The 15148-nt window shown below is 41.8% G+C and overlaps 1 protein-coding gene across 3 annotated transcripts in view; it reads left to right on the top strand.

Moving 5' to 3' along the window:
* ETV6 (ETS variant transcription factor 6) overlaps nt 1-15148 on the top strand; it is a 138115-nt gene that overhangs the window by 106333 nt on the left and 16634 nt on the right. For all 3 annotated transcript variants that reach the window (XM_067304890.1, XM_067304886.1, XM_013947168.2), the window contains exons 4-5: nt 959-1093; nt 5883-6425. In XM_067304890.1, coding sequence (XP_067160991.1) covers nt 959-1093; nt 5883-6425 — 678 coding nt within the window. The remainder of the gene's footprint in view (nt 1-958; nt 1094-5882; nt 6426-15148) is intronic.

Here is a 15148-nt window from a genome sequence, read left to right as displayed (position 1 = left end):
GTGCAGGAACATGTCAGCTTGGTGCTGTACAATTCTTTGCAGACATTTCTGTGGAAGTGTAATACAACAGCAACTAACAGACTGTGTTTGCCCAGCCAGAGCACCACTCCACTGCATCTTGTTCCTTAGTGTGCATCATATCCAGGTGCTAATATTGCCTGTTGCAGTGATCCCCATACAGGTTCAAGTATCTAGAAATAACTAGCTTTGTGATCCCATCTGGTTTTTTCAGAAGTCCAACCCTGGACACCAAGAGTGAAGTAAAGAAGTTCCTAAGGCAGCTACAGCACTCAAGTGTCTCCAGAATCATAATTCTAAGCCTTTGAGTCCATGCCGAAGTAACTTCTCAAAGTGAGAGTTCCTCCTCCTACAGATTTCACTAGAATGGAGCATCACAGGAGCACACTGCCACTGCCCTGGGGGCATTGGTGTCGCGTGGACAGGCACTCATTCTCTGCAGAATCTTCTTCTCCCCCCATAAAGCCTAAGTTGTTCAGTAATTAAAGAAGAGCACCATGATTGCTCCTAGCAACTCACTGAAGAAGTATGGGCTCTGCATTTAATAATTTTGTGTCCTAAAGTATCTATATAAAAAACTGAAGCTGTGATAAAAGAAAGTGGGACATTGAACTAACTACTACTTGTAAAGGTTTGGAACCCTTGGATAGGTGGACACATGGCCTGAAAAAGCTCTGTATCAGGGTAATAGAAGCAATTTCTTGCCATTCTCCCATTTTTCCACATTTATACACAGAGGTGTGACATGCAGCTTTTCTTTTTCTTTTTTTCCTTTCAGGGAGGAACCTTGCAAAACAGTGAAATATGGGATTTTACTGCAGGCATTTTTAGATCTGAAAATAGCACCCAGGAGCCATGAATTCATGCATCAGATGGCTAAATGAGTCTTCTCAGCAGTATGTAGGTTTTCATTTCCTTTTTCCTGCTGTTTGTCTTTCAGGTGATGTTCTGTTTGAACTCCTTCAGCATATCCTGAAGCAAAGGAAAGCTCGTATGCTGTTCCCAACTTTCTTCCACCCTGGGAACTCTATCCATGCTCAGCCAGAGGTCATATTACACCAGAATCATGATGAAGGTAACTCTGTCTCATTCTTATGGGAGCTATCATTAGAGGGGCAGTTTGGGTATGGCTGTGAGGAATGATTCTGTGATTCTGTGATTCTGTGAATGATGTCATTTTCTTGTTCCAAAGTTACTTAAATAAAGTTACACTCCTCCCTTCGACTCCATAGCTGTTAGAACAATCAGATGGTCCAATGAGCGGACTGGCCATTTTCTATTTATCTTCTATTGTTTTGTCGTGCTTCCAAGGCCCATTTAAAAGCTATACCAGATGCAGATTTAAAAAAATACTGAAAAGTTTTATTGAGCCCATTGATTCACTTTTCCTTACTCCCAGTTGGGTAGACAACAGACTTTTAGTGTGCCAGAGAGGTAATGAGATGCAATTGTTTGCAGAATAGAGGAAAAGGCAGCCTCAGAGAGGAATATCTAACTCTTAAGTCATTTCAACTGACAATCTGTCATCGCATCAAGCCAGAGATCCTGGCACTGAGCCCATCTTGATGCTCAGCTTTTGAATTGGTTGGGCAATTCATTTTGAGAGAAGTTTTTCTCTGCATGTTTGCTCTCTTTTTTACTATCAAAAATATTTTCTTAGGTTATCAGTTAGCCCTTTAGTAGTGTCCACACATTCTATGTCTGCCACAGGTGGTGAAGAAAGAGCAGATATGTGTTTGTGCACTGCAGGTTTGATTTTCTTCCACTCTTTGTTAGAGCAGACCAAAATGTAAGTGTGTTTCCTTCAGTGGAAAATGGAGTTTTTTTTTTTTCATTTTCTTTAAGAATATACACCCTGAAATATTTTTAGGCTTTCTCTAGCAACAGAAAGATATGAAGCCTAAGGTTTTTAAGAGAGCAGATACTTTCCATGAAAGCGTTAGACAGAATTAATTTTTTCAATTAAAAAAATCAAGAAAAAACCAATGTTATCCCTTTTTTTCAGTAAAGACAAGAACAGAACATTTAGGATATTGCCCTAGTCTCTGCTCACTGGAGAAAACTATCTCAAAATTCAGCATGGGATCACAAGACAAGATTCAGGGATACTATCAGACCTGTACAGGGAGATCATAGCCAGGCTGAGCAAGCCAGGGTCAAAGGGCATGAGCAAAACTCTAAGACTAAGCCAAGAGTAGGACAGCAGCAGGGGGGATAAGGACACTCTGAAGTGCTCCCACACAGGTGTATAAATATTTCAGATTAGAAGAGGGTGCTGCAGGCCAGGATGAGGTTGAATTGGCAGAGCTATGCAAGAGGAAGTTGCATGGTGTTTTAAAATAGACACTTTGCAGAGGCCATTATAAAAGCCTCCATTTTTTCCCCCAAGCTTGGTGTTCACCCATGAGTGTTCCCTTCCTAAATTCCACCAAAGGTGCTGAATTTTAAACTAGAAAACTTTCCCTCTAGAGAGGATTGCACAGGGATGTTGAGTTGCCCCTATATGTGCATCACTAACAGTGCAAGTCTTTAGCAATCTGGTCCAACCTCTGTCAGAGCACAGGAGGATTAAGGAACAACTCTGATTTCTTCTTCACAGTCCTCTCCTGTGTGGCTACAGATAGTACCAGTTTTTTTTCTTAGACAATTCTGTGCTATTACTTCAAAATTTTTCTTAATAATGACAAAAAATAGTTCTTGTTTTGCTACAAGAAGAACTTCAAAACAAGCAAGCAAAAAAGATAACAGCTAGCCTGCCACAGACTCAGAGCAATCAGAAAACTTTTGTGCCAAGAATTTATAGGCAGGTGAATTTTTTTATTTATGTACTTTGACATTCCTTCTTTCTTCTTCCTGTTTCTTGTGATCACTTGAGAGAAACTAGCACAGTTAAGTTTACCATTTGCCCTCAGGAGAATGCAACTTAATAAAAAAGGAGAATGAATGTGAGAGGCAGAACGTAACCCTGCCTAACTCACAGGTGTGACAGAGGGGTCAGTTTTTTCTTTGGCAGTTTTGAGTGGTAGAACTTCACAGATGATGGATTTTTTTTTTAAATCCCTTCTTATACCCCAGTCTTTTTCCATTTCTCTATACTGGCTCATTTGTCCATCTCTTAGTAGACTATTTACTTATGATCCTGCTTCTAAATGCTTTCATTTTAAATTAGCTAATCCAAAATAGATGGGTGAACAATTACATCTAGTGGCTTTTTACTAGCTTGAGCAAAGTGAGTTTGACTGTTTCAGATCAGCTGGCAATGGGTGAGGATATATCCAAGATAAATGGATGAGCAATAGAGACTGAATTATCCTACATCTCCAGTGGTCCTTCTGACTCAGCACTGAATCATTTGATGGGATGCCATACCAGAAGCTTACACTGTAGTTCCCAACACTTCTTTTATGGGTAAGCAGAGAGTGCCAATCTTTGGGATTAGCACTGCCGTGATTGCTCACTCCCAGAGTGAGAGCAACCCCACCCATCCCTATATGGGCCAGATAGATCAGCAGTTTTCCTGAGCACTTTCCCTTTCACAGATTTCCCTTCAAGAAATGACTGTTGGTCACTTAGAATGAAGAGCCAGACTGATGAGTGAATATATTCCTGAAGGAAGTGATATACCATTTGTGCTCAATTTACAGTAATCCGATGTCCCAAGGAGTTAATGTGATGAGGATTTTATTCCGTTCAGAGCCATTCATGGCAGTGGAACTGCTTGGAGCTAAGTTCAAATAGTTTATGGTACACAGTGACTTAGGTCATAGGGTGAGGGAGTTCTTTGGTTAGGTATTTGAAACAGCCACCTGAAAAGAAAGATCATGGAGGGAAGTGAACATTGGTGTATATCCATTTTTGGTTCTTCATCTTGTTGTTTACAAAAGGGCTCCAAGATGCCTACCTCCTCTCCACTGTCTCCTCCTGGTTCAGGATCACCATGATTTGGGAGCAGAGAGATAGGTCTGCTTCTCTTTGGAGCTTGTCAGAGCCAACTAATGTTTGCAGAGAGCTTGGGGGAAGGCACAGCAAGGCATGTAAATAAATAGGACAAAAAGTCCCTGCAGTATTCTAGTCTGCACTTAAAGGCCAAGAATGAGCACACTGCATTTGAATGGACAGTGACTGTAGAAGATAGGATGCTGAGTAGAATTGGGAGGTAGGTATGAATTGTTCCCTCTTTCATTCAGTTGTAGTGAAGAAAGGAAACTTTAAGAAAGGACTGCCACAAAGGTAGGCACAGTTGTAGATTAATCTCTCTTCTATGATCTTCACATCATTTGGGCTAATCCACATTAGCTGGCCACATTGTATTTAAAACCATTTGGGTTTAAGCAAGAACAATATGTGGCTTTGGAGTTTCATCTCCTCCAGACATTTCATTGTGAGCACCTTAAATAGCTCTGCAAATTCATTTTTCTTGTTTGGGACCACAAGTGTGTGCAATAAGTGTTCCAGAGCCATGTATTTTCTGCCTAAACTTTCAGGTTTTCCTGGCAGCCTTCAGCTTCCTTGTAGAGACGAGCAGCCTGTTGGGTAGGTAAAAGGGTTGGTGTTTTGTCACTGCCTGGCACTGCACTTTCTCAGGACTAGAGTTTTGCTTGTTTAGGCCTTTTCATAAGTAGTGCAGATCCCTCTCTTGCTGCCTGCCTGGATTCCAGGACAGGCTGGGAGCCTGTCTGCCTCAACAGGGTCTTCAAAGCATATCGCCACCTTGACAGAGAGCAAGAGAATCATTCTTTTTAGGAGGATCAGAACAAAATGAGCAAACAAACAGGCAGCCACAAATAGGCAGCTACTTATTTCAATTGTTGACATGTACCCAGCAGTTTCCTTCTCTTATCATCCAAGACTTTCAACAAACAGCATTGAAATTTGATCTTTGTTTTCTAGATAAAAACCTGTTAGTCATTGCTCACTGGTAGTAGTTTCCTCTCTGTCAGTAATTCCCCCAGTCAGAAGTGATGGCCTTAGCTAAGCTGAAAGTTTACACTGTTTATATTAAACAAGTATTTCATTTTGTGAATAGATTATTGACATCTAAAGACAGTGATCAGGAGCCATGATTTGCTCTCCTCCTAGCTCTTAAGATCCTGGCCAGGGAAACAAGTCCATGCGAAAGTGACACTAGAAGTCCTGCTGCTGAAGAAATGTAAGTGTTTATGTAGGACAACCCATCAATAGGCAGCTCAAACTAAATAAAACAAGGTGTAATATCCTTGTGAAGATGTTACTTGCTCTTACAATCAAGACTGGGTATAAAATTTAGCTAGTGTTCCACAAAGTGCTTCCTACCAGTGGGTTTTGCTAGATAACTTAGTCTGTATATCAGACTAAGTTATTCTCTGCTTTTCCCCAAGTCTCTAGCATCTAGAACTCTTTGCCCAGTATTTTACTTGATACATTTTACCTATTATCTCTGTCCTCTACCTTACAGTGTTCATCATGGTACGGTAACAAGAACCACACATAGAGAGACATGAGTGGCAGAAGATATGTTATGAAGCATTTGCAAAGAAACAAAGCTAACATGGCTAGATCAGATCTTACTTTGCTCACGTGTGTACCAGTCAATGACTCAAAATAGGATTTCTCTTATCACATTTCCCCATGAACTACCATTATATGGTGGTGGAGGAAGATTTGTTTTTGAGGTACTGATTTCCTTCTGCGTAGTAATAACTATCTGCATTTATCTGGCATTTTTCAGAGGATCTGTAAGTCACACAAACAAAAGCATTCCCAAGCTGACACCAATACCCAGGTAGCCCAGCTAGCAGTCTTTATTCAGAGGGCCTTTTGAAAAGTTAGGTCCTACAGCTTTATTACAACAGAGACAATCTGTATTTTTCATTTTTTCTTCATAGATACCTTTGTCCAGAGACCTTCAAGACCATCCACAGAAACAGTCCACCACAATCCCCCAACCATTGAACTGTTGCATCGTTCTAGATCACCTGTCACCAACAATCACCGTCCATCACCAGATCCCGATCAACGGCCACTAAAGTCCCCTATGGACAACACTATCCGTCGCCTCTCCCCAGCTGACAGGGTGCCAGGGACAAGGCATCAGCAAGAGAACAACCACCAGGAGCCCTATCCTCTCTCAGTGTCCCCAATAGAAAACAACCACTGCCCACCTCCTTCTGAAGTGCTCCAGAAGCCCTCCAGCCCTCGCCAGGAGAACACCAGGGTCATCCAGCTGATGCCCAGCCCTATCATGCATCCTTTGATACTGAATCCCAGGCACTCCGATTTCAAACCATCAAGGTTGTCTGATGATGGGCTGCACAGGGAGGTAAAGCCAATCAACCTGTCCCACCGGGAAGAGTTAGCTTATATGAACCACATCATGGTGTCTGTCTCACCTCCTGAGGATCACGCAATGCCAATTGGAAGAATAGCAGGTAAGTAAGTGACACTCTCTAGGCTACACTGAAGTTGAAGCTCCTCATTCATAACTTACCATGCCATATATTAATAGTTTCTCATTTCCTTTTGCCACTCTGTGACCTCAGAGTTTACCAGCATTCTGCAAGTTTCACCACATCTGTGGTTTAGACAGTTAAGTACAATTAAACACGTTTCATGGCAGGTAAGCAAAGATACAGAGTGACTTCCTTACGATCACAGAATGCATAACTGGGATCGAACAATTTGTGTCCTGACACTCAGTGCCTCTCTACCCATTAGAAATCCATTTGTTTCCCAAGATTTTTAATCTCCAAAGTCTCCAAACTACCCCTGCAAGGGGTAGTTTTTCGAGAGTCATATTCACATTGGTGTCCAGTCCTACAGAAAGATGAGCACTTTCTGCAAATGGCCTTTGAGAAAATGCAGTGTCAAACCCATTATTATGGTGATGGCGGGATTAGTGAGATCTCACCTCAGAGTCCTACTTTATAGGCCCTCCTGTGCTTCTCACCACTAGGACTGTCCCTTTTTACGGAAACAAGGTTGTCTTTGTCCCACGCAAACCACAGGCCTTGTCTCACTTTTGTTATCGTAAATAACTGACATCATAACAGCTGAATCAGGAAGCTGAGGTTACAGAAAATGTATTTTGTACTTGAAAGGGAACTGTAAATAGATTGGGAGTGGGGAAAGGGGAATCCAGCCACTTCAGAAATATGCTGAATGCTCCAGTAAACAATTTCTTTTCAGAGACACCCAAAACATTCCACACATTTATGTCAGCAGCAAACTTAAGTGATACCCAATTTGTGTGGGGTATCACACATCCACAGCCATGAATTTTAAAACACCTTGTTCATTCGTGTCCTTATATGCCTTACACTTGTTACAGATGGAGTGCTGCCTCAGCTCTAATGAGGAAGATTCTCTGTTTTCTTAAAACTTACCGCTTTAAATTCAAAAGGGACGTATCTTACAACCTAGCCAAACATTAACTGCAACAAGGGCCATGATTCTTTCATCTAGTAGAGAAATGGGTTACAGAAATTAATCTCGTGGCATTTTTGTCTGAATGACATTTGTCTCTCCCCTTTTGATTTTTATTGCCCACACTAATCTTAGCAAGTTGAGAAATACACTTAATGTTAGGGCAGAGATTACACTCTACTGGTTGCACCACTGGAGATTTTTTTCTTTGAAGTACTATAGAAAGATTAGAGGTTCTTTTAATTTTATTTTTCAGGTAGGAAGCATTCTCTAAAAATGAAGCTTAGACTGGAAAGAATATAAGAAAAAACTATGTCTTTTTAATTTTTAAATTTAAATCCAGGAGTTTCCTTACATAACTGGGAATCTTTGGTTTCTGTATACATTGTGCACTGGTTCCAGTGACACCACCCCCGTAACTAGTACCCACATGTCCACCCATCCTTGTTTGTTTGCAGGGCAATAGTGCCCAAGCCCGCGGTTGTTTGGCCATAACACAGTTGCTTGGCAAATATGTGTAGCAGTTTAAAGTGTTGTATACAGGCTATAGTTGCATGCTTAGCTGCCTCATTTGCAGTTCAGTGCTTAGTTCCACCAGTGCCTGTCTTAAAGAGCAGGTGAAGTATTTCATGCTAAAAAACCTGAGGCCTACTCATACGTTCAGTTCAGATGAGGGCAGTACTTTATGGCCAAGGTTGGGGCAGTTACATAGCTGGCAATTGCTAGCATCTTAGATAACTACAGCTAAATTTGCCAGCGTACTTCCATCAGTACCCCGTGTCCTTTAATTATAAACACAAACAAGCCTCATTTGCTGTACAGGCACAAACTAATGCTATTCTAGTTGTATTCTAGCAGCTTCTCAACTGCAGCCTAAAGGGCTCATAGCCTATTTAAAGGCGACAAAACCCAGATTATATCAAAAACATAAACAGCCCATATTTCGTATGCAAGTCACCTACATCTGTGCTGTTGCATTCAATGGCAGCACACTTAGGCCTCCTAGAAGGAAAGCCTTTCTACCTGCATCCCCCACACCTCATGCCCTTCAGTTTAGAGCTCTTGCCATAAAATGATTTTATTTTAAGATCATCTCTCTTCTATGTCAATATGAATCCCTTTTCCACTCAAGTGTCCTTATCTTCACTCACACTGCTATACTTAACATGGAGGGTTTTGATCAACCATGGCTTGCTGCTACAATTTGACAGAGAACAAGAAAATTATAATGCTTAGGTTTTACACTGCAAATATACACCAGTACAGATGTATCGGTAAAAAAAAAGCTCTTTAAAAATCACTGGTAGTAGTTCCATTTTATGGATGAGGAAGACTGATTGGTAAGGTAATGAAAAGATTTACCGATAGTCCAGTGGCAGAGCTAAGTCCCTACCTATTTACAGTGGTGAGAAGAGAGTCTTGACTTTCTGTTGGCTCAAGTGCTTGCAAGCAGGTGATTTTCAAGGGGGATGCTGATGAGGAACAGCTACCAGGGAAGCCCTATGGGCTGCTGAGCTCCAAAACATGTTCTATTCCCAGCTCAGCTATTATAAATTGTAAAAGGAATTCTTCCTGGACTTAAATACCTCATGGCCTCATAAATCTGTTTACTTCTAGATAAAGTCTGTTTTTAAAAGCAATATGCAATTATTTGGTGCTGAGAAAGAAAATAAATTTTTCCCTTGCTGTTATCCAGAAATATTCTGTTTTCAGAAAGTTGATCAACAGAGTTCTGACTCTTTGTCTGACTTCCTGTCAGACAAAATAATGACTTCTACTCATTGACTGATTAATCTTTCCTACCTTTTTATATAATACCATTTCTCAAATTATTAATTTTACTGGTAAGACACTTTCCCTTTTATAGCAAAGAATTTCAAGTTGAAGGTCTGATTCTCTATTGTTCTAAGGCCATTTTACACTTTTCTAGCAAAGTAAGAGGCATAAACTATCTTTATGTTACTTGTTAAGGTCCCATATATTATTTATCAATGGCTAGAGTTGATTTTAAATATCAGGTCTAGCTGTCTTCTCAACATGATAGGCATGTCTCTTTTCCGTAACTTTGTCAGAACTAGAGGTCATTGCGTTGGGATGATCCAAAGGCAGATTTGTACCCCCTGTAGATACACCAGGTGAGGTTTATACTGGCTAACTCAGCATCAATAGTAATATAGCTATGACACACTTAAAAACATTAAAAATACCTCAGCAGGGATTTCAGCAGAGGGGTGCAAGGGACAACTTTCCCCACTGAAACTGCTAATTCAAAGCAACAACAGCGTTTGCTGGTAGTCAGCTCCTAACATAGACACTAGCAAGCAGGCACTCCATCTGGCTGACCTTCAGCTCTGAATTTTCTAAATAGACTATCTTGGTTCCCCACAAATTGTCTCAAAGGATTCCACTCCGTGGGAAAACAAGAAGAGGCATAGCTATTTTTTTACTAGGTTGCAGTTCCAGTCAAGAGAGATGCTTGAAATTAGCTCTTCTGCAGAATGGAAATTCCACTCCCCGTACACCTCTAACTGGGAGGGTTTTGTTATCAAACATTTTAGGACTTTGATATCTCATAAAAGGTACTTCCCCAAGGTACAAGGCGAGGCAAGGGTTATTGCATTGGCAGGCGTTCTGAGCATGTCATGGCTGCGGCATGCACAACACCCATGGGGAACCATAGTCGCAAGAAATCCTCCTTGCAGCTGTGCTGAAATTCTGCACCCACTGATTTCCTTGGGAGTGCCACTATTGACTTCAGTCAGGGCAGGTTTTCACCACAAGGCTATGTTTAGGTTTCAAAAATACCCTTTCTCAGATATCCAGGTCCACCTCAGATTGCTAGCTGGGGAAAACGGGAACTGACATCTTGACTCTGACGATCAACCTGTCAGTTGTCTAAAGGAAGACACTGCAAGAGGCAGTTAAGGGATTATCTGACTGTAAGAGGGTCCCCTAGGTTTCTTCCTAACTTTTATCACCTTGAGGTTGGCTTAGAAACTTTGGAATTAATCTAATGACATGTTAGAAGTTACCTCACTTTTGATTCAGTCACTTAAAACTCACTAATACAGTTCTGGATGTTTCTCCTTGGGGGAAGTATGTTGCCAAGCAGGTCCCTCAGAGTTCCAGCTCTGAGGGCCTTTTTCTATCCTAGCTCTCTGGGACTGAAAAGCTGGTTTGCTAATCCATGGCAGCCACTGGCTGTGAAACTTTGGGATACAGATTATACTACCTTTACTGTAGCACTGCCACTCCTCCAGCACGGCTACTAGCAGAATGACTGCGTGGGTGGGAAAGGCAAGGTGCCAGGGAGCAATGGTAGGTGCAGCCGGACTCCCCTCAAGGGCTCAGTGTCCTCTTGGAGCTGGAACCCAATAAAACCCATTGAGATCTCTGTTCACCCCGGAAAAGTCCGAGGGCAGGCCTATCCAACTTGTACAAGTAGTTTGGAAGGACAAGTGTAGCTATTCCTCTACAGAGCTCCACCCGGCGTATTGCTTTTGATTTTGCTCTGCACTTGTGAAAAAAAATTTTAAAGGCAGGTGAGTCTCTCGCGTCTGTTGTTGTCTGTTAGTATGCTGTTCTTATCAGCTGGGTTACCTTAGCAACTAGGCTCTATTTAGCTTCACAAGCTGCCAGATTTGTTTCTTCCCCTTCAGGAGTCTGAGGAAAAGCCAGGTAATGTTTAAACTGTTCAGAGGCACATTGTCTACTACTGTTTTGGTTTGGACCATAAAACATTGACTGCTGTAGGAATGAGGACCAGTGAGATTCTTAGCCTGCCAAGAAATCTACCTCCAGCTCTGCTTTTGACTTGCTATCCCTGCCTCAGTTTCTCAGTATGCAACAAGTCTGGAGAACAGAGAGGCATAGCGTGAACCCCACTGCTCATTGCAAGACATGTATAAGCAGCTTCTCGATAAAAGCAATCTGATTGCCAAAACCAAAATACAGTCCCCTGTTGAGAGCACATCAGCTATGAATGACTCACATTCTACTAAAACCTACAAAATAGTGCTTACGATGAGTGTAGGCCATGTGCTCGCTCTGGGCATGGGGATGTCTCCTACCCCAAAGCTCAGTAAGGATAGTAGTTTCGTTGTTTTGTATGGGGAAAGAGGTTGAAGGGGGCAATAGGATCAGGGAGTCTCCTCCCCCTTTGTTTAAAAAACTTAATCACTTCTCATAAACTTGCGTAGGAGGGGAAAAGACAGGAGAAGTTAGTTGCGTGAATCTTTCACAAACCAGGTGCTTAAGAAAACCTCCAAATCAGCTCATACTCATTATTTTACTTTGGAGTTGAGTTGGAAGGCTGCTTTAAGGGAATATAAGAAAAAACAAATTCATCTCATTGAGCTATTAGATTAGTAACACTAGACATTTAGAGCTTAAACATTGCAAGTCACTGCACTTCAAAACACAGGCAACTTGGTGATCAGCTTCTCCTCAACTTACCTACGAGGACCAGAGTCCCAGAGTCCACGTTTACTCTACATTTTTCAATGTGACATTTATGTCTGTGTCAAGTTGGAGGGTAATTTTTTTAACCGACATATCAGCAAAATCCTCTGAATGATTGCAGTTACACCACAATAGCTTATTTTCCTTCCTGTACAAATTAGCTATACAGGCACAGTTATTGTACAATGACATCTACTGGGTGGTAAGGACGGATGGTGGGAGAGAAAAGTTATGCCTGTAGAGAAAAGTTATGCCTGTATAGTAAGGGGGGGGGGGGAAATGACAATTAAGCACAACTTACGAGTTGAAAGTTTTACAGCAACTAATATTGTTAGCTGTCACATAAAAGATGCAGCTTCCTGTTCCATTTGATTATTAGTGTTTGCAATACAGTAGTATCTATAGGCTCTATTGTGCTACAGTCCCTGCCCCAAAGAGTTTACTGTCCAAACAGACAAGGTAAATATAAGGGAAGGAAGGGCATACAAAGGTGAAAGGCATTTTTAAGAGTTCCACCACTGGTCAGAAGCAGAGTGGGAAACAGAGAGCTACACTGCATAGCAAAATGAAAGTATGCATTAAAATGTATCAGTAGACACCATCTGACCAGTCTGTCACCAGAGTTTTAGGTTAACTCCAGATACTAGTGACTAGTAACACTTTTTGCCTTACATTGCAGATTCCAATTTGTTAAAAAAAGTATCATCCAGTTTAAAAACTGGGGCAACGAACACCTGTACCCTGGTCAGTCTGATTCCCTGGTTTTGTTCTTCACTAGACCTCTCATCATGACAGCAACCCAAGCTAGCCATAAATGCAAGAGGCCGGGCATATAACTCATGCTGAGCTACCTGTTGCTGCTTTTGACTATTGCAGCACTTAAAGCTAGTCGTAGTGTTAGTGTGGTGCATCCACTTCTGTGTTGATGCTGCAGTCACATTGTCCACACAAAAGCAGAACCTCCCCAGCTGTGTGCACATCTACTTTTGGGACAGTAACTTGGATTCATGAACCCAAATAGGTCTTTCCAATCTTTTCTTTGGTTATGGATTGTCTGCAGGGGTAAGTCAGTGAGCGCAATGCTTATTATTAGTAAAGGCTTGAACCTGATTCCCTCATATAGACATGTGGTGGTTGGTAAGTGACTTTATTCCAGAATGACAAGACTGCTTTGTGAGTAGGAAACTTCTTCTGGAAGAAAGTCACTTACCATAGGCAGACATTTCCACACAGACCTACTGTGGCGCTTGATATTAGGAAGAGCCTACACCAGTCAGTTTCCCTATATGGACCAGCCCTCAAGCTTACCATCCATCCAACGCTGTGCATCGCTGTTTGATTTATTGCTATCCCCCCTTCCAGAGTTGCATCATGAACTTCACTGCGGTGAATTCTGAAATAAACTGCAAATGATTGCTCTGTCCTCCTTTGCAGAGGAGGAGAACTGACAGACCAAGCTGTAGAGACTTATCTTTTGTCATGTGTTTCTTAACAGGTACTCTGTTTTTTCTGAGAAAGCACATATCATTGCTAATGCTGTGGGAGCCTACCTGTAGATGTGCCTGAAACTGCTAAGGCTGTCTATCTTCACTGCTGTCATGAGGCATGACCCCAGTGGAGTTTGACAGCATAGCACTGGCTGGTGTTCAGCGCACCTTTTGTGATGCACAGCTTTTATCTGGGGGCAGCTGTGACAAGACCCACCTCCAGCCTCAGCTGCTAAACAGTTACAACTTACTGTCTGGCAAACTACAGAAAAACCAAAGCAGTGGTTTGCATTAGCATGCTAAGTTGTAAGTGTGGTGGTTCAGTGCCAGCTTTCCAGGCAGCTTCTCGCATAGGGCAGAAGTCCATTTGGACAAACTGGAACCTGCAAATCCTGGTGGAGGCATGGCCTGTCCCTCCCATTTGGATATGGCTATGATAATATCACTGGCCTTGTTTAATCACTTGCCCTTGCAGTCAGGTACACTTTTATATTTGCAGTGTATGTCACATCTATTTCCAGCCCCTTGTGGAAAGCCAGACTACTATAAAGGGACTGAAGTACGGATGAGAATCGAACTCATAGAGTTCATTTCCATTGGAAGACTTTTCATTATAACCTTGAGAATCATCTTAAAATGGCATTAACAATTAATTTCAGCATGAAAGCGTGCCTTCCCTGCCAATTTAACTAACAGCACTCAAGCAATAGCTGAATGGCAATAGCTTGAATAGGTAGTTTCAGATTTTCTGTAAAATGTCTTGCTTTCCAGCCACCTCCAGTCTTACTACACAGTTAAAGGAGCAGATATTCCAGTCAGGGCTTGTTCTGGTCAACTTGGAAGCTAGGAGTGACCAAGCCCTTGGAAAGCGCAGTCATTTAGCCTTCAGTCCTCTCATTACTGTATTGCAGCATCTACACACTGTGGCTAGACAGATTTGATAAATAGGTTCTGAGTACCCTTAGCCTCCGTTGAGGTCAGCAGGATGTTAAACACTTCAAGAATTTAGCCTTTTTATGAAAACATGACCCTTATTTTCCCTGTATATTGTACACTTTCTTCAGGCTAGAGTTTTGTCAGTAATTCAGATTTTGATCTACAAAGCAAACTTGCATCACTTTGAACCCTCTTAGTTAAACCAAGAAAATACACCACAGTGTTGACACTACACTTTATTCTCTTCAGAAATGGGCTTATTTAAGTCCAGTTTTAACACTAGTGTTTAGAAATGTCATACAAAAGTTTATATCAGCTTACGTTAATTCAAATTCACACCTTTAAATTGGCAGGAATCCAAATATAGGGAAGGTCTCAGCAAACATTTGTTTTGCATTTCTGTTGAGGGAAGGAGAGGAAGAGAGAATGGCCATGTCTAAATGTGGAGATTTAACCCCAAGAAAGGCAGGTCACATTTTATTTTTCCATAAGAGGCCTAGCAGAAGTTGCATCTTTACAGCTTACAAAGACGTCCTTTCAGGAGAGACTTCTTGGGAACACGTGGGAAAGGGGACTTCATGGGACCACCCCAGGAGCACATCCACCAGACATGCTCCCAGAAAGAGCTCTGGGCTTTCTCATGGAGCCTAAAGTGAGACAGGAGACAGTAGTCTCCTGAGGACAGTGATTTTCTACTGTTGAAAAAAATCCCAGTTCAGATGCACCATGAATGTAAACCCAAGGGTGAACTGAGCTTGTGATAGAAGACACTGGAGCTTCTCACATTGTGAGGTCAAGAATTATTACCCTTGTTGGGAATGCCTTTACTGTAGTAAAGTCACTCC

This window comes from Apteryx mantelli, chromosome 1 (genome assembly GCF_036417845.1).
Source record: "Apteryx mantelli isolate bAptMan1 chromosome 1, bAptMan1.hap1, whole genome shotgun sequence".
Classification (NCBI taxonomy): domain Eukaryota; kingdom Metazoa; phylum Chordata; class Aves; order Apterygiformes; family Apterygidae; genus Apteryx; species Apteryx mantelli.
This window is presented reverse-complemented; position numbering and strand designations above follow the sequence as displayed.